At 43.8% G+C, this 23,744-nt stretch overlaps 1 protein-coding gene across 1 annotated transcript in view; it reads right to left on the bottom strand.

Moving 5' to 3' along the window:
- LRRK1 (leucine rich repeat kinase 1) overlaps positions 1-23,744 on the bottom strand; it is a 71,097-nt gene that overhangs the window by 25,895 nt on the left and 21,458 nt on the right. The window contains exons 9-18 of the mRNA XM_034784902.1: positions 22,414-22,526; positions 21,119-21,195; positions 15,414-15,543; positions 14,541-14,653; positions 13,067-13,281; positions 9,783-9,947; positions 8,647-8,819; positions 5,775-5,895; positions 5,311-5,470; positions 4,276-4,552 (exon numbers count right to left, since the gene is read on the bottom strand). Of these exons, the coding sequence (XP_034640793.1) occupies positions 4,276-4,552; positions 5,311-5,470; positions 5,775-5,895; positions 8,647-8,819; positions 9,783-9,947; positions 13,067-13,281; positions 14,541-14,653; positions 15,414-15,543; positions 21,119-21,195; positions 22,414-22,526 (1,544 nt within the window). The remainder of the gene's footprint in view (positions 1-4,275; positions 4,553-5,310; positions 5,471-5,774; positions 5,896-8,646; positions 8,820-9,782; positions 9,948-13,066; positions 13,282-14,540; positions 14,654-15,413; positions 15,544-21,118; positions 21,196-22,413; positions 22,527-23,744) is intronic.

Genomic DNA, 23,744 nt, shown 5'->3' with positions numbered 1-23,744 from the left:
TGGCCGCGGTTCGCTGCTCCAGGCCAATGGGAGCTGCTGGAAGTGGCGCGGGCCAACGGACGTACTGGCCGCCGCTTCCAGCAGCTCCCATTGGCCTGGAGCAACGAACCGCGGCCAGTGGGAGCTGTGATCGGCCGAACCTGCGGACGCAGCAGGTAAACAAACCGGCCCGGCCCCCCAAGGGCTTTCCCTACACAAGCGGCGTCCCAAGTTTGGGAAACACTGATCTACTATATGGCCCCTAAAGGATTATAATGCAGCTGAGAATTGGCTGAGTACAGTTCTGTCCTATCCCCTACATGCCCTGGACAAGCTCCTTTCCTCGCTCAATATGCCACCATGTTGAGGTAGGGGAGGCGAGCAGCTGGTACAGCAGCCAGCTCTGCTAGTTGAGAGAACCTTTCTCTGGGGGAATTCTCAGCTGGCCAGTTATGACCGAAATCCAGCTACTCCACGCCATGAGAGCCACAGAAAAGGGCTGGGTTGTTTTTGAGAGTCAGACCCACGTTAGAGTTACAGTAGAACAGAAAGCTTTTGGTTTCCATAAAGCTTCTGTAAATGTGTTGTTAAGCAAAGAATATGGATCTGTCCTATTGCACCGTATTTGAGAAGCTAAGATATGGTAGGAGAACACTTCTATTTTGAAAAGCAAAACGAGAGGTTGTTGATCTGCAAGAGAAATCCATGCACAAGTTATTAGTTAGGTAAATTACAGTTTTCAATGACTGCTCTAGCAACGGTCCTCGAAAAAGCCAATTGTGTGTAACCCTCCTTTAAAATGGGCTTTTGATACTTACTAATAATACCGCTTTTCAACCCAGATACGTACTACTACAACAAATACATTAACAGCCACACATTTAATTTAAAGGGATCTCAGCCCAGCCTGGACTTTTGTACTCACAGTCAACTGTATGGGCAAAATTGTGCATATGAATGACAAGATTTAGACATCAAAATATCCGATTTGTAGTCACAATCGAGTAGCTATGCAGCTGGCTAAATTCTATCCTTTGTGAATTGTGAGAGTTCTTTTTATTCTTTGAATGTGGAAGCAAAATTATGGCTTCATAGGGAGAAGATTTTTTTCTAAAAATATAACTTCAGGGGGCTAAATAAATAAATAAATAAATAAATAAATAAATAAATAAATAGCATTTACAAAGAACCCCTTTGCAGAATTTTTTTAAATTCTACAGTATTATACCCTGGAAAGGTAAACTGAGGCAAAAGACTAAGATTTAACCAAGGTAGCAAGGTGTCAGTGGCAGAGATGGGAAAACAACAAGGTAATCTTAGGTCAAAGTCCCAAGCTCTAGCCACTAGATCACAATCCCTCTTACACAGTTAAACCTATAGTGTCCCGTGAAGGTCTGTTTTAGAATAATCAATTTACAAAGCCATGCATCACCAGACAACAGACTATCTTAAGGACATATTTTTGTATATTGTACATATAATATATGATAACATTTTATATGATAAAATGAATCATCCTACAAAACACCTTTGGCATTTAAAACAGTAACCTCCATTTCTTCAATCTGTAAACTGAAAACAGAACGGTCAGGCTTTGAGCCTTAATTTAAAAACCAAGACAAGGCTGAGCTACATACATCTTAGGCAGATTGAATTCCAGAAGAGATGCAGAGCATATCAAACTAAAAGCTCTTGTTCCATAAAACTAGTGGACACACCATGTGACAGCCAATAAATTTGCCTTAGCAGATCTAAAAACATGTCTAGGAATGTAAGAAATATGAAGGCCAATGATGTCTGCTGGACCAAACCCATAGAATGGTTTATAATACAGATGGAGATTCAACACAGCATTTGAGCAGCAGCCAATGTAAATTTTGAAAATATGTGAAACGTATCCCTGTCCACCCTTCTCAGTATGTAAACTGGCAGCTGCTTTCTCTGCCAATTGCAGGGTGTGGAAAGCCCTATCAGGCAATCTAGACAATAATTGCAAGAGCCCAATCACAAATAACTGCTCCGGTCTGCCAGGCACAAAAATTAATGCAACCTACTGTAGCAACTCTCCATCAACAGTGGGACGGCGTATTGTAACCAGGAAGCTTAGATGGCTCCAAATAGATCGGTTAAAGTATAAAATAACAACCCCTTTCCTTACTACTGAGCCAGGGACAATGTAATTGCCTTTGAGAAAAATGGCAGATAGGGACAAGGAGTCAGGAAAGGCATTTAGGATTAAGCAGAAACATTATTGCTTTATCTGTGTTAAGCTTGAGAAAATTTGCTGGCAACCGGGACTGGGTAACTGACAGTCATAATGACAACGCTGAGAATGCAGCACTTGTAGTAGCATTAAGAATTCCTGAGGGATTTCGAATGATGAAGCAGTGCTAGCGGCAGAGCTAGGAAATGACATGCAAATGTTATACCGGAAAGGCAATACGGTTACGACTTAACTATTAATTAAACAGACAATCGACAGACAGAAAGAAAAATAGTGGGGAGGAGAAGGGAATGGGGAAAGGGATTCAATAACATTTAACTGAACACGGTCCACATGTCAAATTCCTAGTGCAACACATGGAGGAATATCTAGTGATGAGTTTTATCGTAAGAAATAAACCTTGTCACTTAAAATGTGCTTTCTTGTGCTCACTGAACTGGGGATTAGATATTTAACTCTTGTTCTCAGGGTTGACGTGATCACCAACATTTGGGAGCAATTTGTCCCCAGCGCAATACTAGTGGGAACCTAAAGGTTTTCTGCCTTGCTCTGGAGCATGGATCATCTGTTCGAATCAGATGGTCCGTATTTCCTGTAAGGCAGTCATTGGTGGAACTCTGAGCTGGTCTACACTGGAACAGGAGATGTAATTTCCAGCTTGGGCAGACATATTTGCATTGATCAAGTTAGCACACTAAAAATACCAGCGTCGCTGCTGCTGCTTGCGCCTCGGATACGTACCTAGGGATTCAGATGGAACGGTACATGGGGTGACTAGCCTATCTGGCTGCCCATGCTGCTACAGCTACACTGCAATTGTTAGTGCGCTAGCTCAATCAAAGCCAGCACAGGGATGTCTACCCGTGCTGGAAATTACACCTCTAGTGCCAGTGTGGACACAAGTGCCGACTCGGTGGGTACTCTGGGGCTCAAGCACCCACAGAAAAAAAACTAGAGGGTGCTCAGTACCCACCAGCCACAGGTTTCATGGGGCAGCCGATCAGTTGTTTGGAGGCTAGTAGGATGGACTCAGGGGAGGGCGGAGAGCAGTGGGTGAGCAGGGGTCTCGGGGGAGAGGACGGAGCAGGGGTGGGAAGAGGCAGCCTGAGGACGGGGCCTCAGGGGAGGAGCAGAAATGGGAAGAGGCGGAGCGAGGGCGGGGCCTCAGGGGAGGAGCAGGAGTGGGAAGAGGTGGAATGAGGGGTGGGTCTCGGGAGAAGAGGCAGAGTGGGGGCGGGGCCCTCAGGACAGAGGAGGGGTGGAGCATCTACCCAGAAAAATAAAAGTCAGCGCCTGAGAGCGTGGACATACTCTTTGTCTTTGCAATCTTCTACTATAACTAGTTGACATAGTCCGATGCTTTCTAATGGTGAGACTATCTTCACTATGACAACTAATTATAGGGAGATGAGTTGGGTGAAGCAGTATCTCTTTTTGGACCAACTTCTGCTGGTGGATGGTGCAAACTTTCAGGTCTACACAGAGCTTTTCTTCAGGTCTGTGTAGCTCGAAAGCTTGTTCCTTCCATAAACAGGAGTTGGTTCAATATAAAGATATTATGTCACCTGCCTTGTCTCTCTCACATCCTGGGACCCACAAAGCTACAACAATTCTGCAAACAACTATGGAACCTTCTGCCAGTGACATGGCTGGCTAATATTCACTACCTAAATAACCATTTGCTCTCCCTCTGGCTTAGCCATCACCAGTGATCATTACTAAGGCTACGTTTATGTCACGGAATCCCTGACTTCCAGAGACCTCTGTGACATTTTCTGCTTCAGCCTCTGGGGCCAGGGGACTGGAGCTGGCAGCCAGTGGGGCAGGGTTCCAGCGACAGATGACAGCCTCCTCATGGGGGCCCTTCTCAGGTTCTAGTGACGGGTGTGGGGGGAAACCCCACAGCTCCCAGCCACCACGGTAGTGGGGGGAAACCATGGAGCTGCAGCAACAAAAGGCACAGACAGGTGACAGCTTCCGTGAATTTTTGTTCATTGCCCATGACCTGTCTGTGACTTTTACTAAAAATAACCATGACAAAATCTTAGCCTTCATCATCATTACCAACATACCTGTTATTGGCTACTGGTAGTGCAATTTCAAACTTGGCCAGAAACTGGAAATACTGTTCTTCTGTTTGTTCAGTAAACCCCGTCCCAACTAACAACATCCTGAAATCCTCCGCTTTGATTAATCCGTTCTTAGCAACAGACTTTGAGCTCTTAATATTAAATATTCTCTGAAGACATTCTGATAACCAGACTGGATCAAGGAAATAGAGGTTTCTCAGTCCATGGCTGGTGTCTGGGAAATGCAGCAACGTTCCTGTTTCTATAAGGAAACTGATGGCTGTAAAAAAAAAAAACAGAAGAGCAAGATACCAGTGTTATGAAACCATACTACAGACAGCAGATTAGAAGAAAGCCTTGATCACTTCATCCAGACAATGAATAGACCAGAAACATGCCAGGATGTAGTCAACAACCAGCATATAGCATTTACATGCAGAGGCTACAGCTAACTAGATCTCATTTCTTACAACACAGCTGCAAATACATCTTTATTGTCGGCAAGATGCAAGCTTTCAGGCTACACCAAACTCTTCTTCAGGTCTCTGCCCCACCGCAACTCAGACCCTGATCCTGCCGTTTGCACGGATGCAGAGTTCCCATTGGTGGGAGTACTGCTTGGGTGAGGATTGCAGGACTGGTCCCTCATACTTGAAACTCAAGACAGTTTTAATAAAATACGTCAATATTCATTTCTGCGGGACTGGTTGAGACCGTGTCACAGCATGTGGGCAACAAAGAGATGGTACTTAAAACTAGCAGCACGCACAATACTATTCTAGACTGGCAGCAGAATGGTTGTCACTTGGAGAGGACTGCCCTTTTTAATGACAGTAGATGGAATATGACTAGATTTTAGGGCCCTGGAGACACTGATTTCACTACCCAGGATTATTACCAATCACCTGAATACAGATCTGCACAGATTCTGAATCTTTTACAGTAACAATCTGAACAGCAGCTACTTTCATTCTCATAATATTTGTAAATCCCAATGAACGTTAACTTTGAAACAATTAGTGGGCTCCCCAGACATACCAGCTTGTAAGTCCTCATAGTCTTTGATATCATTTCCAGGGGTTTGCTCTACGATTTGCTCTATTTGTTTGTCTGTCAGATACTGCACATCATCATTTTGACTCCTTTTCTGTTGTTCTGCTAGGACGGCTTCTTGGAGACTAAGGTAACTTCTTGGTATCTGTAAATCACATCAGAAAAATAGCACAACCAATTCCAAACAACAATCACGCTACCCAGCAGTTGGGTTCAAAGACAGGTTTGAGAAGCAAGCTTATGAATTTGTTTGTTTTCCAAAATCAAATACACTTGCAATATTCGTGTTTGCTTTTTTGTTGTTAGTTTATGGCTGCTGATACACTGTATATATTTCCTATAGCTATAACCAAAAAACAAACATAAAAACATAAAACAAAACAAAAAATAACCCAGGTTCGCTACGATTCTCATTAGAAAAAACAAAACAAAACAAAAAAACCACTCACCAATCTCGCTGCAAGCATCTGCGAGCAAATAGAGCTGCCGACGTCCTTCATGTTGCAAGTGACTTGAAATATCAGCTGGCGGAGCCCATCAAGGCCTTCTAGGGTCCTACATGAGAGCTCACTGCAAATGAAAACCAGGGGGAAGGATTATGAGCCATTAATACAGGTTATGATCCTTCCTTTAGGGTCTGTCTACACTGCAATTAAACACCTGCAACTGGCCCATGTCCACTGACTCAGGCTCAGGCGATGGGATTGTAAAATTGATGTCTAGATGTTTGAGCCCAGGGACCCTGAGAGACAGGAGGGTCCCAGAGCCGGGGCTTCAGGCCAAACCTGAACTTCTACACAGCAATTTTACAGCCCCACAGCCCAAGCGCAAGTCAGCTGACACGGTCCAGCTGCAGATGTTTAATTACAGTGTAGATGGACTCTTAATGTCACTATGTCTTTAGCTGTTATTTGGAACTTCTAATTTCCGGTGCTGGAATAAATGGGGTGGGATGGAGGCAGGGTGCTCTCAATGAGGGTCCGTGGCTTTGGGAAAAAATACCAAGAAATGTGAGAAAAAGACACATTGGTTCAGAACTTGGCCCTCCCAGTGCCATGTGCTGTGCATTGTTCAGGGACACAGAGCTCCCTCCCTCGGGGGAATGCCACGGTGGTACAAAGCCAATGTATCCAGCTCTCTATCATCCACTCTCCTCCCCCTGCATAGGCAATGCTCTGGGATGAGCCGGGAGTATGAGATGTCAGCAGTCCAGAGGCGACCGTTCTTGTCCAACTGGTTCGGCCAGCCTCAGGTTCAGGGAGGCAGAATGGCGGCTCACAGCTGCCTTTCCCCCACCCTAGGTCCGGCACAAAATGCAGCTGGCTGGACCTCCTTTATGCTGAGTCCCTACAAGCTGGCCTTCTCCATTCTCTTACAGCTAGGAAATGCCTGTCTCCATATCATGCTATTCCTGGCCTCCTTGTTTGCTGCACAGGAGCACTCCTCTTCTGCTTCTCCCCATAAAGACTCTTTCTTACCGATTCCACATGTGGTGGGGAGGGAGGGAGGGAGGGAGGGAGGGAGGGAAGGGGAAGAAATTTGTTTTAAAGGAGTATCCTGTATTTTAAACCCTGGCCATTGAGTGGTGGGGGGCAGGAGGATGGGGGGAAGTATGCGCTCACACAGCCGGGAGCTGAATGAATGGCCGATAAGAGTGCTTTTGTCTCACGCGCACAAAGGCATTCGGCAACTACTCTGGCTGTCCCCCAGTAGTGCTCTGGGGAGCCACGTTCCTGCCAGCTCCAGGTGAATGATGGTGAATGAATGAAATTGTTTGGGGTTGGGGTGGGGGTTGCGGGAAGGAAGTGGTCATAGTGTCTCCAGCTGAGAGGAAATGAATGAGGAAAGCTGGACAGGAGTCTGGAGGCAGACAGGAGCTGAGAGCAGACTGTGCTGCGGAGAGTTTGAGCAAGAATATTAATGAGAGTTCAGGGTCAGGGTGAAGGGAGTTCCCTTTAGAGAGAGAGAGGTCCGGGCGGGCTGCTTTGCTGGGGCAAGAGAGCGGCTGTAATGAGAGTGAGTAGGAAATGATGGTACCATGGTAAAGTGCAGCACCATTAAATTCAGTGATATGCTGCTAGTGCAGCCAGCACCGTATGCAGGGTAGGCCCAGGTAAAAGCTGGACTCACAAGTGTGTGTCCTGGACCTAGTTTCAGAGCAGGTAGGAAATACAAGGCCTATTGCACACGGATAAAAGGAGCCGCTCTGAGAGTGTGAACGCTCTGCCTGGGTGGGAGCTAGGCCATACACCAAGCATCAGGTGGTTTTCCTGACTTCGGGGCGGATACAGGAGGCTGGGAAGCTCAATGCAGTGTCTGTTTACCAGATGCAGAATGTCACAGCAGAGCGCTTCACACTGACAGTGTGTGCAGAGTGCGAGCAGCTGGTGCAGCAGCATACCCCATTTCCCAGCTATGGGAATTGAACATCAGCTACTGGGCCTAGTCAACTGTTCCCACCAGAGATATCAGGAATTTCCAGCTGTTAGGGGTCAGTGACAAGTTGCTACTGTATCACCACAGTGCTCAGCAATCGCACATGGCTTGGACCCTGGGAAATGTAAGTCATCTATTCAATTTCCCTGCCCAAGGATTCTGTGTTCCTCAAGTGCACTCTCTCACCAGGCAGACGTGAGAGAGCTGGGTTGAACTCCATGACCTGATTATATATGAGCAGTCGACGACTCTTTGGCCTTTCTAAAATAAAAAATGATGTAGACTGTAAGCCATTGGGGCAGGAGCCAGCTTTTTGTTCTGGGTTTGTACAGCACCTAGCACAATGGGGTCCTGGTCCAGGACCAGGAATCCTAGTTGCTACGAGAATGCAACTAATATGTAATCATAGTGTTGTAAAGTTATAAAGGCATTTATCTTGCAAATATTGCAAATCCCATCAATCTATTGCTAATTGGCAGTAATAATGCTTAGATCTTATAGAAAGTTGCCATCTTTATCTTTAAAGTGTTTGCAACATTAATCACTCAATGGATACAACTCCCCTGTGAGTTAGTTAATAAACTTTATCCTTATTTTACTTAGAGGGAAAATGAGGGGCAATGAAGGCAGTGTAAGTGATTTGCCCAAGGTCACAGCTGTGATTAGAACTCAGTTCCTGCCTCTGAGACCACTATAGCATGCCATACTTCTCTCTTTAATTATACCAGAAAAAATCCAAAATACAAATGAAGTACAAAGCTAATGAGTTTTTAGATCTATTGTTGGCAAGGAAACAAAATATTTACAAAAGCTACTTACATTTAGGGGCCATAAAGTATAACCCATTGGTTGAGACACAGCGATATTTAGGGATATTGTACTTACTGTAAGTGCTTGAATGTGATATCTGGAAAGCCAGTAGCTCTTGATCCAGAAGGAGAGCGACAAAGAGCCAGGACATATGCTCTAAGAGTTGCTATCCTCTCAACGCGAAATTTAGTTTCAATAAGGTCAAGGTGTGTTCCTACCACTAACACGACAGAATTTGGGGCTTTGGCCTGAAAGGAAAAAAATGGACCCTGATTTGCACCCAGGCTATGTACTGTACGGAACTGACAAGTGATCAGATGTCAAGGAATACATTTCACCAAACTCAATGGGATCACGTCTGAACCTAACCCCTGGTTAGGGGGTTACAAACAACTTTGGGGAAATTCAGATCCAGAATCAAACTGTGTTGCTAGCCCCATTCTCAGGGTACGCCCACACTACACTTATGGGTATCTGCTGCCAAGCAGAAATACCAGAGCTGCCTTTTCTCTAGCTAGCTCAGGTATCAGAGCAGTGAAGCTACAACAGTACATTCTTCAGCACAGGCGTTAGAAGCCCCCAGGAATTCTGGGTAATTATGTGCGTGCCGCAACCGTTTCACTGCTCTGGTACCCGAACTAGCTCGATTAACGCTAACTTGGAAGTGTCTACACAAGCTAGTGTCACACCCCATGGTTCCAGTGTAACCAGACTCTCTGTTCTGGTATTAACTCAATCTCCAGATCCAAACACCACTGAACACTGAATCTCAGCCCTATCTTTATGCATTGGAATGGAATTCAGCCATAGAGAGCACTGGAGACCTACATATCTGCACTAAAAAAATGTTAAAACAGAACATCTCTGGGCCAGAAGACTAGAATAAATGCGACTAACCAGCACAAGATAGAAACTGCTTAGAAATCCCCCTCAACCCAAACTGACTAGGCACTAATGAGTATTTGCCGCTTTGGCTTAGTCTGAATTTACGAATCAGCTTTTGTTTCACTCTCCGATGTGCATAGGTGATGAATTTAAACCATTAAGTGTAGTGACCTATCTATGGTACAATGGCAATTTATATCCCAAGAACAACATAACATTCACAGATAGCTGAGCTTATAAGAGAGGTTCTAAATGAGTGTAAAACATCCCCACTGACGGACAGAAATGCTACTAAAAGAATCCCACAACCCAAAGTGACTTCTTACCTCAATGTTCAGCAACCAGAACTGAAGGTTTGCAACAGCTTCTTCCCCTAGTGCCAAGTTCCATACAACTACATACAATGCTTTGTCCGTGAAGAAACACTGATTGACTGTCGACATGCTTGCTGGGCCCCCGATATCCCAGACATTGAATTGCACTGAATCAATCTACTTAGACAAAGAGAAGTGGTCAAATAAAACAGCTACAGTACGTCACGGGGCGATAACAGCTGACGTCTAAACCGAGGCCTGGGTGTCTGCATAATGTATGACATTAGAACGGTATCGATGTTGCAATTGTGCCTCAAGGAAATCAAAATCCACAAGCAATTATTAAATGTGGCTGCCACTTCCACGCAGGAAATCAGAACTAATCACTTGCTGCTAAGACTATAGTGGCACCGTTGATACTGGTAAGTCTCCAGCTAATGCTCCAGCATGAACAAAAGACTGATTCTGAGCCATGTAATTCACTGGCTCAGGAATAGGAACTGTTTCCATACTTGATTGTGGCATATTTGATAGACTTGCTAAAGCTAGTTAGCCCAAAGTGCATCAGAGAGACCTGGGGTAGAGGGAAGCCCCCTGCAGAAACCATTTTCATTCCGCAGACGGTATGTCTACACCTTGAGCTGGAGGGGAAAACCCTGGTCGAGCTACTGAGCCAAAAACAGAGCAGCTGTAGCAGCACAAGCAGCAGCAGGGCCTAGCTGCCTTGAGTACAATCCTGTCCAAGATGCTAGGCACATACGTGGGCGACAAGCCCCTCCTACCACTGCTGCTACATTTCTATTTTTAGCACGCTAGCTTGATCAGAGCTAGCACAGGTATGTCTCGAGCTGGTGTGAATACACCTCCAGCTCGAAATGTAGACGTACCCTTAGTCCCGATTCCCATCAAGGCTGAGTTTACATTGAAGAAGGGCAGGATCTGTCTAGATACTTTGGCGTTCAAAGCTTCTCATGCCACTGATTAACACCTGCTGGATGTCATTAGAAACCCTGATGCCAGCTGCAGTGTAATGCCAGAGGTGGGGCCAAAAGAGCACTCTCAAATCCAGACTCCTGTGAATTTGATAGGAAGTACTGGATATGACTCTGCCCCCTACAGCTTGGGTTCTATCTATGGTGCTTATAAACCCCCATCAGTGTAGTATCTCAGTATCTTTTGTGTATTTGTCCGTACACGCCAGGGGCAATGGATTCTTCCTAAAAGTGGGGGGCCCTGAGGCCCCGCCCCCTCTGTGGCCCACATCTGCCGCTCCTCTTCCCCCTGAAGCCCCGTCCAAGGCAGAAGCCAGAGCCGGGCCAGGGAGTCTGGGCCCCTCCACTGCGCCAGGGTGTGGGAGCCCGAGAACAGCCCTGTGTTCCCGCCCCTTGTGATGCATCTGAAGGAGAAGGCTCATTTCTACTGTCCTGGGTGGAATTCAGTGTTAGTAAGAGCAGAGTCTTATGGCTAGACAGGGCCTGATACTGACCTCATATTGGTGTAAATCAAGAATGATTCCACTCAAAATAACAGTCACACCATTGTAAGTGAGGTAGGAACCAGACCCATTGTTTACAGGATTCTAGTCCTTTGCAGATCAGTCAATAACTTTGTCAGAATATTAAATTCCACTTTAAAGGCCTAAGACCTCAAACTGGATTTTCCTGATCAGTGAAGTGTTGTCTGCAGGCTGCATTCTGCAGAAATGCAGGAGACAGCTTGGTTAATTGAATGGTGCTCCACCGATGCTAATTCTTGAAAGATTTGTATCTCCAGGGCTCTCTGTTCAACATACAAACATCGCCATGTTCTTTCACTGGGCTGTGACTCACTGCACCCAACTTAGAAAGAATGGAAAAGAACACCCTAGCCTTAAGGAAAAGTTCCATGGGACCAAATAGAAAATGTTTACATTTCTATAGCTGATTTGAGCCCTACAGAATTCATCCCTGCTTTTCAATTCTATAAGTTAGTTCAACTAGCCCATAAAAGATCATTCTCCATTAAATTCCATAGGATTGTACAGTAAATTCTGTTATGTTTCTATAGGATCCTACTGGTCTCATCCCAATTAAACTCTATAGGGTTTTATCATAAGGACTGGCAGAAATGTCTTTCCCTTTTCCACCAATCTAAAAAATGTTTTGCAGCATCTGTTTTCTATTGGAAATTTTCTTTTTAAACTGTTCCCCCTTTTCGCCACAGGAGCTTGCCTCACAGAGCCTGATTTAATCTTTCATATGGTAAGCATCTATTTAAAAAATGGCATATGGTTTGCCAAAAATGGGGCGGGATCAGTGTCTTGAAACAAACAGTTTAGGGGAAAAAAGCTCTTGGCCAGCTGAAGATTTGAACACAGTTGTTCTGCTGCAGTCCTGAAAGTGGTGCTACAGCCACTGGTTATAAGCAATATTTGGTTTCACCATGCTCTCTCTGCTCAAGAGTGTACATTCTTCTCAATGCATTACCTAGGAAAGCAGTATCTTATGTCTATGACCACTCATTTCTCTTCCAAATCCTTATTTTCCACTTGGAAGCTGGCAAATAGGCCATTGATTTCAATCAGTTCCTTGAGTCAGATTTTCAAAGGTAACTAGCTACCTAAGATGCAGACAGGCACCTAATGGGATTTTCAAAAGTGCCTACATGGATTAAGTTCCTAATGCCCACTGAAATCAAAGGCAGTTAGATGACTCTCCTTAGATTCACTTGATTTCAAGGGGAGTTAGGAGCCCACATACCTTTGTGGATCTGGACTTAGTGCCCAGAAAAAAAATGATGAAGGGTTGTCAGAACTGGGCATGTTTAATAGAAAGGGAAGATGTGAGAAATGACTAGTGATAAACACAGGCAGTGCTTAATTTGTGCCAGGGCTTGCCAGAGCTGAGCCCCGGCAACTCTAGGCATGGCAGTTCATAGCCCCGGCACCTCCGGGCTTCCTGCATCAGTTATGAATGTAAAAAAATTGCTTGTGCCCTGCTATGTCTTTCATTACAAATTAAGCACTGAATAAAGGAGGTTTTAAAGAGGGCAGAGACCACTAAGCAAAGAGCGAACTAGAAGAAAGAGCTTTAGGCTGTACTAACAAAAACATTTTAACTACAGTGTAGGAATGTAGACAACTGGACAATGAAGCAAGCTGCCAAAGGAAATGGTGAGTCACAAGAGTAAATTAACACCATCTACAAGGTCTGATTTAAGGATAATGAAGTCAGTCTAGCACTGTTTTAAGGGCCAGTGGAGATCCTTCCTGCTCCAAACCATTCTACACTAGCGAAGTATCTCTGACCATTATTCACCTTGGCTTTGAGTCCAGCTGGTTTCTGAAGCTCCCATTTTGTTGTCCGTATGGTGGCGTCACTGTGCATCATCTGTGGCGCTTTCCCTGTCTGCAAGATCTCTATAAGTGTTGACTTTCCCTGCCGTGGAGGACCGACAATAATCATCTTCATCAGCTTGCATTTCTCTGCTTTGCGCAGCTGTGCCCGCAAGTATGCTAATATTGTTTTAGGGCCTATTGGAAAAAAGGGTGGACATATCCTGTGGTTAGCAATGTGAAAAAGTGCCGCAGGGCCATTTAAAATCTAGTGCAGCAGGCATGCCAGTAGTATAAGTATTTTCACTGCAGTTTCTCTGTTGATCGAAAGGGCTCAGAGAATAAACAAAAGGAACGAAATTCTTAATGGACAGACCTGATCCCACCAAAAGGTCAGCACAGCAAGAGGCTACAGTGAGCCAGTGTAAAGAGAAAAAAAAATACTTTCGTTTTCGCTCTTCAAAAGCTCAAAGGAACATAAAACACTAATACAGCATTGGCATATACTCAGTACATTCTTATACTTTCATGTTTCTACTTAAAACTAGGTTTAGACCACAGCACTTTATTTAAGAAAAAATAGTTTTTTTAAAATAAAAGACTGTGCTGTTTTAATTGGTCCAAAACATGACAGCTTACACAATAATGTTACTCTGCAGTGTTTTGGGCCATTACTGCAAAATACTTGAAAAGGGCTGTCAAAATATTATAAACTATTTACAATCCTATAAAATCCACCACAAAAGTTCTCTGGCATAATATATTGCCAACAAAAGATTGCATTTACAGGTCATTCTTCTGACATAAAAATCTTTTGTAAATGGAACCAATGGTTGGTGTTTCACATTGAGGGTTGAACAGTGGTGCAACCAGAATTTTCCCAAGATGGGGGCCTGGAACCAGAAGAGGTGGAGGAGGCTGCATTAGGAGATGGTTCACAGGGTTCTGATAAACAGGGAGCCAGATGCAAGGTGTCTTGGGAGCCAAAGCCCCAGAAAGAGATGCAGCCCCCACTTCAGGCCATGCTGGTGGCTGACAGATTCAATAGCTGCTTCTTCCCCATCTCCAAGGACTGGCCCTGGGTGAGGGAGATCAACTGGGGTCTCTCAGTCACTCCCCCTGCCACTGAAGAAATCGGAACCAGCCTAGATCTCTTCCTACCTCCCCATCCCTCTCCTCAGAGAAACTGGAACCTCTCCCCATGTCCACTCCTCTTCCACTGGAGAGACCGGAAGACACTGTGTGGTAGCATCCATTGCCAAGGAAGGGCCTGGACCCCTCCCCTGTTGTGTCCTGGGGTTGACTTTGCACTGTGTGGGAAGTTCCCTATGCAATTCCTTTTAACATTCCCTATGCAGATACAGTTCTTTCCTGTTCAAGACGATTAAAAAAAAGTGATTCGGATGACCTGTTTAAAGAGATGAATTTATTAAAATAAGTGGAGAATACAGACTTACCCTCTTTTATGATCTCTGCAGGAATGTTGCTGATATTTAGTTCCTCAATATCCAGCTGCCAAAGATTAGCCAGCTGTCCAAGCTCTGGAGGGAGCTCTCGGATACCAGGATTACTGTTGGAAAAATAAATACATCTACCAACAACCGGGCTTTGTAAGTACGTAGCTACTGTTATGGGCTCCCATATTACACAATTCTCTCTTCACAAAGATCTGCCTCTCTCTTCCATTAACATTTTCATAAGAATACTCAGCACTTCCATAGCGCTTTTCATCTTCAAAGTGCTTTGTAAAATTTAATTAACCCTGTGAGGCAGGTACGTATCATCATCTCCAGTTTATAAATGAGAAAGCTTGAGCAGAATGGTTAAGGCTCAAGGCTACAGAAGGAGACAGTGGAGAGTCAGGATTAGCGTTCAGGTTAGCAGCATCCAGTTCTCTGCTCAGCCCATTAGAACCACTGTCCTTGCTCTAGAGTTTAAAGGTTAAAATCTCCAACCTAATTATACAAATCTATGGGCCCAATCCTATGAGGTGCTGAGTGCCTTCAACTCCCTCTGACTTTACATGTGGTTCATCCCCTCGACTCTAAGGCTACGTCTACATTTGGAGATTGGGCTTGAGCAGGGTCTGGGTCTGGGCCTGGGTGGGGTTGTACTTGGGGGTGGCTAACCCATGCTGCTGCTTGCTGTTGCCCGAGTTACCATGTCTACACTAGTATTTGTAGCCTGCTAGCTCAATGAGAGCTAGCATGAGTCTATCTAACGGAGCTGGGAATCACATCCCCGGCTTGTAGTGTAGATGTAGCCTAAGAGAGAAGTTTGATCGTCAAAGCAGCAGAGTAATAATGTGGCTTTTCATGGCATGTACTTACTTCCCTAAATAAAGCTCTGTTAGACCTTTCAGAAGGCAAATGGATTGTGGGATGGTGTCTAGCTGATTGTCATTTAGATAAAGGACTTCCAGAGAGTCATTCAGGAATGCCGGAAACTCCAAGAAGGGACCTGAAACAACACGAGAGAAAATAAATGCTGAGATGAAAGCAAACATAATATGCCATAAGGCTCTAGACCAATAACCCTTGGTCCTAACATTTCAGTGAGGTCATTAGGTAACTGAATTAGTTACCATGAAGCAACGCATGCAAAGCAAGTGATCACCAACAGAAACAATGGTAATAAAGCATCCAGGCCCAGATTATGGCTTTTACAATCACAGCATTGTTGGATTTTGCCCGTGTGTGGAGGTGCAAATCCCCAGCAGTGAACAGAGATGTTCTACCTGTGGAGCACTTAGGCAGATAGAATGTCTCCACAGTCATTGATGGGAATGTGTCTAGAAGAACATTTAATTTTTCTTTTTTGGTGGAGCAGCATGTGTTCCCTTGTGGTTGGACAGCATCTCCTCTGAGATGCATCACTGTTCGAGCAATGACATCCATGCCCAATCCAGCCCCATAGCTTGCACACAAAGAGCACAAGCACTGGGAAGTTTGTTCCCTGCATTCTCACAAGAGCAGCCAAAATTTGGCCACAATACTGTCTGATAACTACATGTGAATAACTCAACAAGAGTTCAGGGTGAGCAGAGAATCCGGTCAATTTACGCAATTAATCCTTCACAGAGCGGGGAGCCAGCGAGCAGCAGGATCTGCCAATGACTACAGTGGGCAGATGAGACAATGTAGGCCCTCACCACAGGCAACAATAAAACTAAAATTTACTCAAGGGCAGAAGAGTACTGGAGGTACAGAAGAAGCTGCATTGTTCTGGAATGATGCTGCACAAGACTGGCAACCAGTGAATGACAGAATGATATGAGCAAGATTTCAGACACGCTGTATGAAAATGACCATCATTCAATGCTACGCCCCAACAAGAGAATACAATGATGATGATAAGGATACTTTTTATAACATTCTGCAGAACCTCATCAGCAAGTCCCACATGATGATATTTTCATTGTTATGGGTGATAGAAATGCTGGGGGGGGGGGGGGGGGAGAGAAAATCATGACATGACACACAATGGGCATAAGTGAAACCGGCTCACTTAACAGTGAACACTTTCTTGAATTATGTCAACTGAACCATCTTATTGTTAGAAGGATACTCCATCATACACCACCTTAAAACAACGTGGTTCTCACCTGATGGCAAAACTGAGTGATTGGGCAACAAAATGGCAAATGAAATTTAATGTGGATAAATGTAAAGTAATGCACATTGGAAAAAATAACCCCAACTATACGTACAATATGATGGGGGCTAATTTAGCTACAAGAAGTCAGGAAAAATATCTTGGAGTCATCGTGGATAGTTCTCTGAAAATGTCCACGCAGTGTGCAGAGGCGGTCAAAAAAGCAAACAGGATGTTAGGGATCATTAAAAAGGGGATAGAGAATAAGACTGAGAATATATTATTGCCCTTATATAAATCGATGGTATGCCCTCATCTTGAATACTGCGTACAGATGTGGTCTCCTCATCTCAAAAAAGATATACTGGCACTAGAAAAGGTTCAGAAAAGGGCAACTAAAATTATTAAGGGTTTGGAATGGGTCCCATATGAGGAGAGATTAAAGAGGCTAGGACTCTTCAGCTTGGAAAAGAGGGGACTAAGGGGGGATATGATAGAGGTCTATAAAATCATGAGTGATGTGGAGAAAGTGGATAAGGAAAAGTTATTTACTTATTCCCATAATACAAGAACTAGGGGTCATCAAATGAAATTAATAGGCAGCAGGTTTATATCATATCATATCTCATAGAACTGGAAGGGACCCTGAAAGGTCATTGAGTCCAGCCCTCTGCCTTCACTAGCAGGACCAAGTACTGATTTTTGCCCCAGATCCCTAAGTGGCCCCCTCAAGGATTGAACTCATAACCCTGGGTTTTGCAGGGCAATGCTCAAACCACTGAGCTATCCCTCCCCCCTATTTAAAACAAATAAAAGGAAGTTCTTCTTCATGCAGCGCACAGTCAACTTGTGGAACTCCTTACCTGAGGAGGTTGTGACGGCTAGGACTATAACAGTTTAAAAGAGAACTGGATAAATTCATGGTGGTTAAGTTCATTAATGGCTATTAGCCAGGATGGGTAAGGAATGGTGTCCCTAGCCTCTGTCTGTCAGAGGGTGGAGATGGATGGCAGGAGAGAGATCACTTGATCATTGCCTGTTAGGTTCACTCCCTCTGGGGCACCTGGCATTGGCCACTGTTGGTAGACAGGATACTGGGCTAGATGAATCTTTGGTCTGACCCGGTACGGCCTTTCTTATGTTCTTATGCAAAAATCATATGAATAAAGTTCTGATCGTCACCTCAAGACATCCAAGTATACAGAAGGGCATTTGTAGGCAGTGATCATCAACTTTGCATTGCCACAGTGAAAATGAACTTGAAGAAAGTACCAGTAAAGTGAATCACAAGGAAAATTAACGTCTTTAAATTTGATGATGAACACTCCTCAAACAGTCGTGGGTTCAGTTCACTCATTTTTTGACTCATTACGAATTTAATCTTTTTAGTGTTTATTGCTCCTCTTCTGTATGGATGAATGGAACTAATCTAGTTATATAGAGAGACAGATTCAGTCCATCGCGGACACACAGGAGTAACTACCAAAAATAGCAGCAATGCTCCCAATTCATTTCCTAACCCTAGATAGAAAAGAGTGTGCTATGTTAGAACCAGGCTCGAGGGGTTTATGAATTGTAATTATTTATTCATGAATTATGTATGACTTTTCTGGCTTGGGTCTGGATTTGCTGTTAAAATAATTCCCATCCTAAAAATATTTTTGGATGGGTAAACTACACAAATGCAACCACATGCATATGCAAGAAGTTTATTCTGAGTTTTATCAACCTAGTGTACGGAATATCCCTAAATCATCCTCTGTAAATAATTTCCTAGACATAAGTAAACAGTTTACTTGGTAAAATTATATTAAATATAGGGAGCTTTTTGTACAAAACTGATGCATTCTGACTCCTGTCTTCACTAAATGTCCTTTAAACTCCTGGTCACGTCCTCTGGTCTCACCAAGCTGCACTTGGGACAGGAGGAGAAGCTGGGAGACAAAGGTGATTTTACTCCATCTTTGTGGCTGTCCAATCCTGGCGCCAGCCAGGGAGCTGGTTTGGCCCCTGGCCCAAATTTAGTCACACCCCGATACCCACGTATCAAAGGGGACATTCTAGCTAGGGATTGTCAGAGAGCAGTGGCGTTCAGGCCCCACCCCCTTTCACTAGGCCCCACCCCCTTTTCTGGGGGAAGGGGTTGTTATGAAGACTGGGCTGGCTCTGCATTGCTTGGTGATTCTCATTGCACAAGGAATCCCCAAGGGAGCTGGTTAAAACGGCTTTACGTCCCTTTGCACGACCAGAACAGCACAAAGGAGCTATGGCAGAGCTGAAGATCTGGCTCTCTGAATCTGGCATCGTCTTGCTATAACATTCACGTTTCTTATTTCAATGTAATGCACACCAATCCTTTTTGCTGAGACCCTTCCCCATTTGCAGCAGATTGCTGGATTGACATCACCTAGCCCAGACTGACAAATGCACCTCTCTTATCCCCTTGCTCCATGACCTGACACAAGTGCCTTCATCTCTCATTTTCTCTCTCCTTCTCACCTCTTCTTTTCGCATTACTCCACAACAGTGGGCACAGAAGATGGGCATTAACTGGAATAGCAGGAGGATTTGTGGGGGGTGGGATTGGTAGTAAGGCCAGGACAAATCTTTGGCTCAAAGCATCCCTGGGGTTAGTCCTCCATTCACCCCCTGACCCAGCTGTTGTAATAGCTTTACAGAGAGGATATGATGCCCCTGATGCTGACAAACTCTTTAGAACAAAGGTTCAGGGTCATATTCCCACATGTTCTACACTTGGGATTGATGTCACAGCATTTATCTTTCTAGGTAAATCCTGCTATTTCTCTTTTCATTTGTAACTAGTTAAAGAAAATCTTATGCACAACAAAGATTTCTTTTCTTCATATGAACACACACATTACTGCTGGACAGCAGTTCCTACCTCCACCGAGAGGAAGTTTTGCAAGTTTCATGGTTCCATAGAATTTAAGGCCAGAAAGAACCATTAGATCCTCCAGTCTGACCTCCTGTGTATCTATCACAGGCCATTAAATTTCACCCAGCTAAGCCTGTATTGAGTCCAATAACTAGGGTTAGAACAAAGCATTTCAGTCCTCGTGACTCTTGTGTGCCTCAGGCAGAGAACAAGAGAAATCATAAGAACGGCCATACTGGGTCAGACCAAAAGGTCCCTCTAGCCCAGTATCCTGTCTTCTGACAGTGGCCAATGCCAGGTGTCCCAGAGGGAATGAACAGAACAGGTCATCATCAAGTGATCCATCCCCTATGGCCCATTCCCAGCTTCTGGCAAACAGAGGCTAGGGACACTATCCCTGCAAATCTGACCTGGGGGGAAATTCCCTCCTGTCCCCAAATCTAGAGATCAGTTTGACCCTGAGCATGTGAGCAAGACCCAGCAGCCAGGCATCTAGGAAGAGGATTCTCTCTGTGACCTCAGAGCCATGTGTCAGGTGTCCTGTCTCCAGCTGCGGCCAATCCCTGATGCTTCAGAGGAAGGCAAAATTACTCCCAGAATATATCTGGCCAATGGTGCCCCAGGGGAAAAACTCCTTCCTGATCCCTGTAGCTGACCAGCTAAAGCCTTGAAGCATGAGATTTTATTATAGTCTTTGTCTTAATGCAGATTTGCAAGGGTCATGGGTGTGTGAGGGTAATGCTTCTGCTCTGTCCATGACCCATGAAGGAAGGGGAAAAATAGAGGGATTCATTCATAGTGCAGTGAGGTGAGACTATATAGCTAGTGGACTATTCTCATCAGGATGTCTAGGGCAATGTTAACGGTCACCACAAAACCTAAATTTTATTCTGTTCTGTGCAATTCCCCAGGGGCATTGTAAAATCCACAGTCAGGAAGGTACTCCCCCGGGAGAATGCAGCATATAAAAGATCTGAGTGGCCTAAAAAAAAATCAAACAAACAAAAAGAAAAGCAAATGAATCCCACAGAGATTAGGGATCAGTGTGGATATCTTCAAATGGTTTTTTGATCTTTATGGTCACAGATGGTAATCCAGAGAATCTCCCACCAGACCTTTGGCAATCATCAAAGAGGCACAGGGCAAAACCTATTTTGCAAGTTCAGCCACATAGTTGTATTGCCCTTGGGATCACCTAATTATTGGTTCGTTTCCCCATCTCAGTGCACCAAAGGGCACACTAGCTAGAGTGACGAGCTTCTCGAGCACTTCAGTAATTTGGACAAAGAGAGGGACTGATGGTTCAGTGAGAGAAGCAGGTTTCACCCATTAGCCATTTGGGCAAAGGGGATAGACCAGTTCTACAGTAATTTGTACATTAAAAGCATTTCCAATCTTATTTACATGTCACTGCACTAAAAGCTGCAGCTGTGCTTACGCTGACCACTCATCTGCCAGACTCCAAGAGGATCTCTGTACCCTTGGAATTCACTTGGCACAATCCACCATCTCCTTCCCAGGAGAGGAGGTCACCACATACCATACCTGCCTCCGCGCCTGCACGCACTCTGCTTCTTGTGGTAAAAAAGGAAATCCGCTTTGTTTTAAACCCCTCCTCACTCCTGCAGATGAAACAAAACGCACAAAGCGATGCTTGAGAAAGACAAAGCCACACTGGGGGACATTCACATGAGCTCATACTGTTATGGGCCCAACCTGTGGGAGCTCAGCACCGTGTAGGATTTGGGCCTCTGCAAGGCTTCATAATGTCAGAGCACAGCCTTTGCTGGTTCTCATTCCCCATGCAGGTGGAAGAGGGGTCTGAGCCACACAGCTCAGCAGCAGTTCTGAATGCCACCAAAACTCAGAACCGTCTGGACCCAAGGTTTAGCCTATCTCTGGGGCATTATGTTGATTCCATTTGGGAAATGCACACTTGACTTTGTGTTCTCTTTACTGATATCAAGGTTTAGGAGATTGTCAAATAGCAAATTGAACAAGCTGCATAAGAGACTCTGTAGAATAGCCTTTTCCTATTACAGCTAGCACTCCTCTGACATGATGACCCATGAATGCTATTGTGGAGATGGATTGAGACATTTCTAAAGCATTTATACATCCTTGTTTATTGACACTGACCATGCAGACTATTGGCAGGGCAAATCATAATGAATCTAGCAAATCTGCTGGGCATGCACCCAAATGACGTATATGGAAGTTTGATGCGCTTACATTCACTGCTGGAGAAGGGAACATACCTGCAAGTCTGCATATCAAACATCCTTATAATGTTTTCTAAATGGAAAAAATATCACTCCTAATTTTTGTTTTCTTTTCTAAATAGCCAAAGTCATTAGTCTGGCCATGAGCTAATGGCCTGTTACATTTTAATTTAAAAACAAACAAAAAGATTATTAACATTTTTCAAAACACATACCCCCAACAGAAATACGAAAGTTTAAGCCCAGATAAAATGCCTATGGTTAAGATATGCTCCCCACAAATAAGTACTTGCATTGGTAAACCACTCAGAGTGAAGCATGTTCTACATTTTATTACCAGTAATAATTATTCACTCATGAAATAATGTCATGTGCTATATCCAAAGAAACTCTGAGTAATATTTCTTCAATGCCACAGGTGTACAAGACACTTTGGAGATGTAAAAGAAGATGTGGTCCATGCTGTATGGATAACCATATACGATATAGAGGGAATTAATTCAGTGAGTCTGTAAAAGCATCGGCACTTTCTACCACGTGTAAGGAATTGGTTTTGTTATTAATTTTTAATCTTTAGTTTAAATTTTAGCTCTGACACAAACTAAAAGGAACACTTACTTCCCAAGCTGATTCTTAGAAAGGTCCAGTGATTTAAGTTGCTTGCAAGTCCACTTATCTTGAGAAGGCAATGAAACTAACTGATTTCCCAAAAGCTTCAGTGACACCAGTGCCTGAAAGAGGAATAGGCAGCACTTACAAGAAGCAATCCATTAAACAAGCAGAAAGAGGTCTGGTAAGTACAGCTGCTTAAATAACAGGAAAACTAAGAAAGCACTTCTTATTTAACAAAGATACTAGCTTCCTAGCATATAAACATTCCCCTCCTTAACTCTCTCCAATACACACATTTACTGCATCTCCTTGTACAAAACAATGCAGCTTTTAGCCCAACACAATTACTGGCCTATTTGCTGAAAGATTCAACTATAAATTCCAAACGTCAGCTTTGGTATTAATGAAACAGTCCCATGTAGATAAGAGATATGTTTCATATGGACACTATGCCATATGTTTGTCATAGGTGTGGCATATGTGTGTAGATTAAGATATGAGTGGGCCCTCTCCTACTAATTCATATTTCAGACTATATATTCTCTTGTATAAATCCAAAATGCAAAATGTGTGCTACCTATACAGTACAATCTGCATATATTTTTATTACATGTGGTTTAGATTATTAAAAGTAGATTTACATTCCTTTTCACCATTTATACTATTGGTTTACTCTTTACTTGTACTCAGATTGTAGACTGAAGCTGGATAGATAAGTTTCATTTGCTTGTTCTCCTGCATTAAGTAGCACCACGGAGATACGGTAAAATTCCAAATACCACAGAGTTTAAATACAACCTCCCTCCTACAAATTTAATTGACATTTACAAAAAATTGATTTATGCCAGATTTTGTAAACCTCCCCACTCTCCCACTTTGCTTTACAAATAAATTGGAAGCTAAAACCATTCCCTTTAATAAAACAAGAGTAGATTTTCATTGAAGAGATGTTCTCAAAATAGTAAGGTAACAGGACAATACCCAAAGGCACTATAAAGTGCTTTTAAAAGCTGGACAAGACAATAGTACTTGAAATATGTCAGAATTAGATGGAAAATTGGGGATGAGGGGTTCCCCCATGAGAAATTTCAACTTTTAATTAAAAAATGTTTTGGCCTGAAACTGAAATGTTTTTGGTTTTTCAGCAAGTCAATGTTTTCCATGAAAATATTCATTTTGTCAAAGACCCAATTTTCCATAGAAAAACAGTTTTTGACTGAAAATGTAATCGAGTCCTAGTTAATACATCTCCTGATGTGATCTGAGATAAGCAGAATTTTAACCTAGAAATGCCAAATTCTTTTTAGCATAACTCCACTGAAGTTAACGTAATATAC

This window comes from Trachemys scripta, chromosome 10 (genome assembly GCF_013100865.1).
Source record: "Trachemys scripta elegans isolate TJP31775 chromosome 10, CAS_Tse_1.0, whole genome shotgun sequence".
NCBI lineage: Eukaryota > Metazoa > Chordata > Testudines > Emydidae > Trachemys > Trachemys scripta.
The sequence above is the reverse complement of the archived record's forward strand: the minus strand, read 5'-3'. Positions and strand labels throughout refer to the sequence as shown.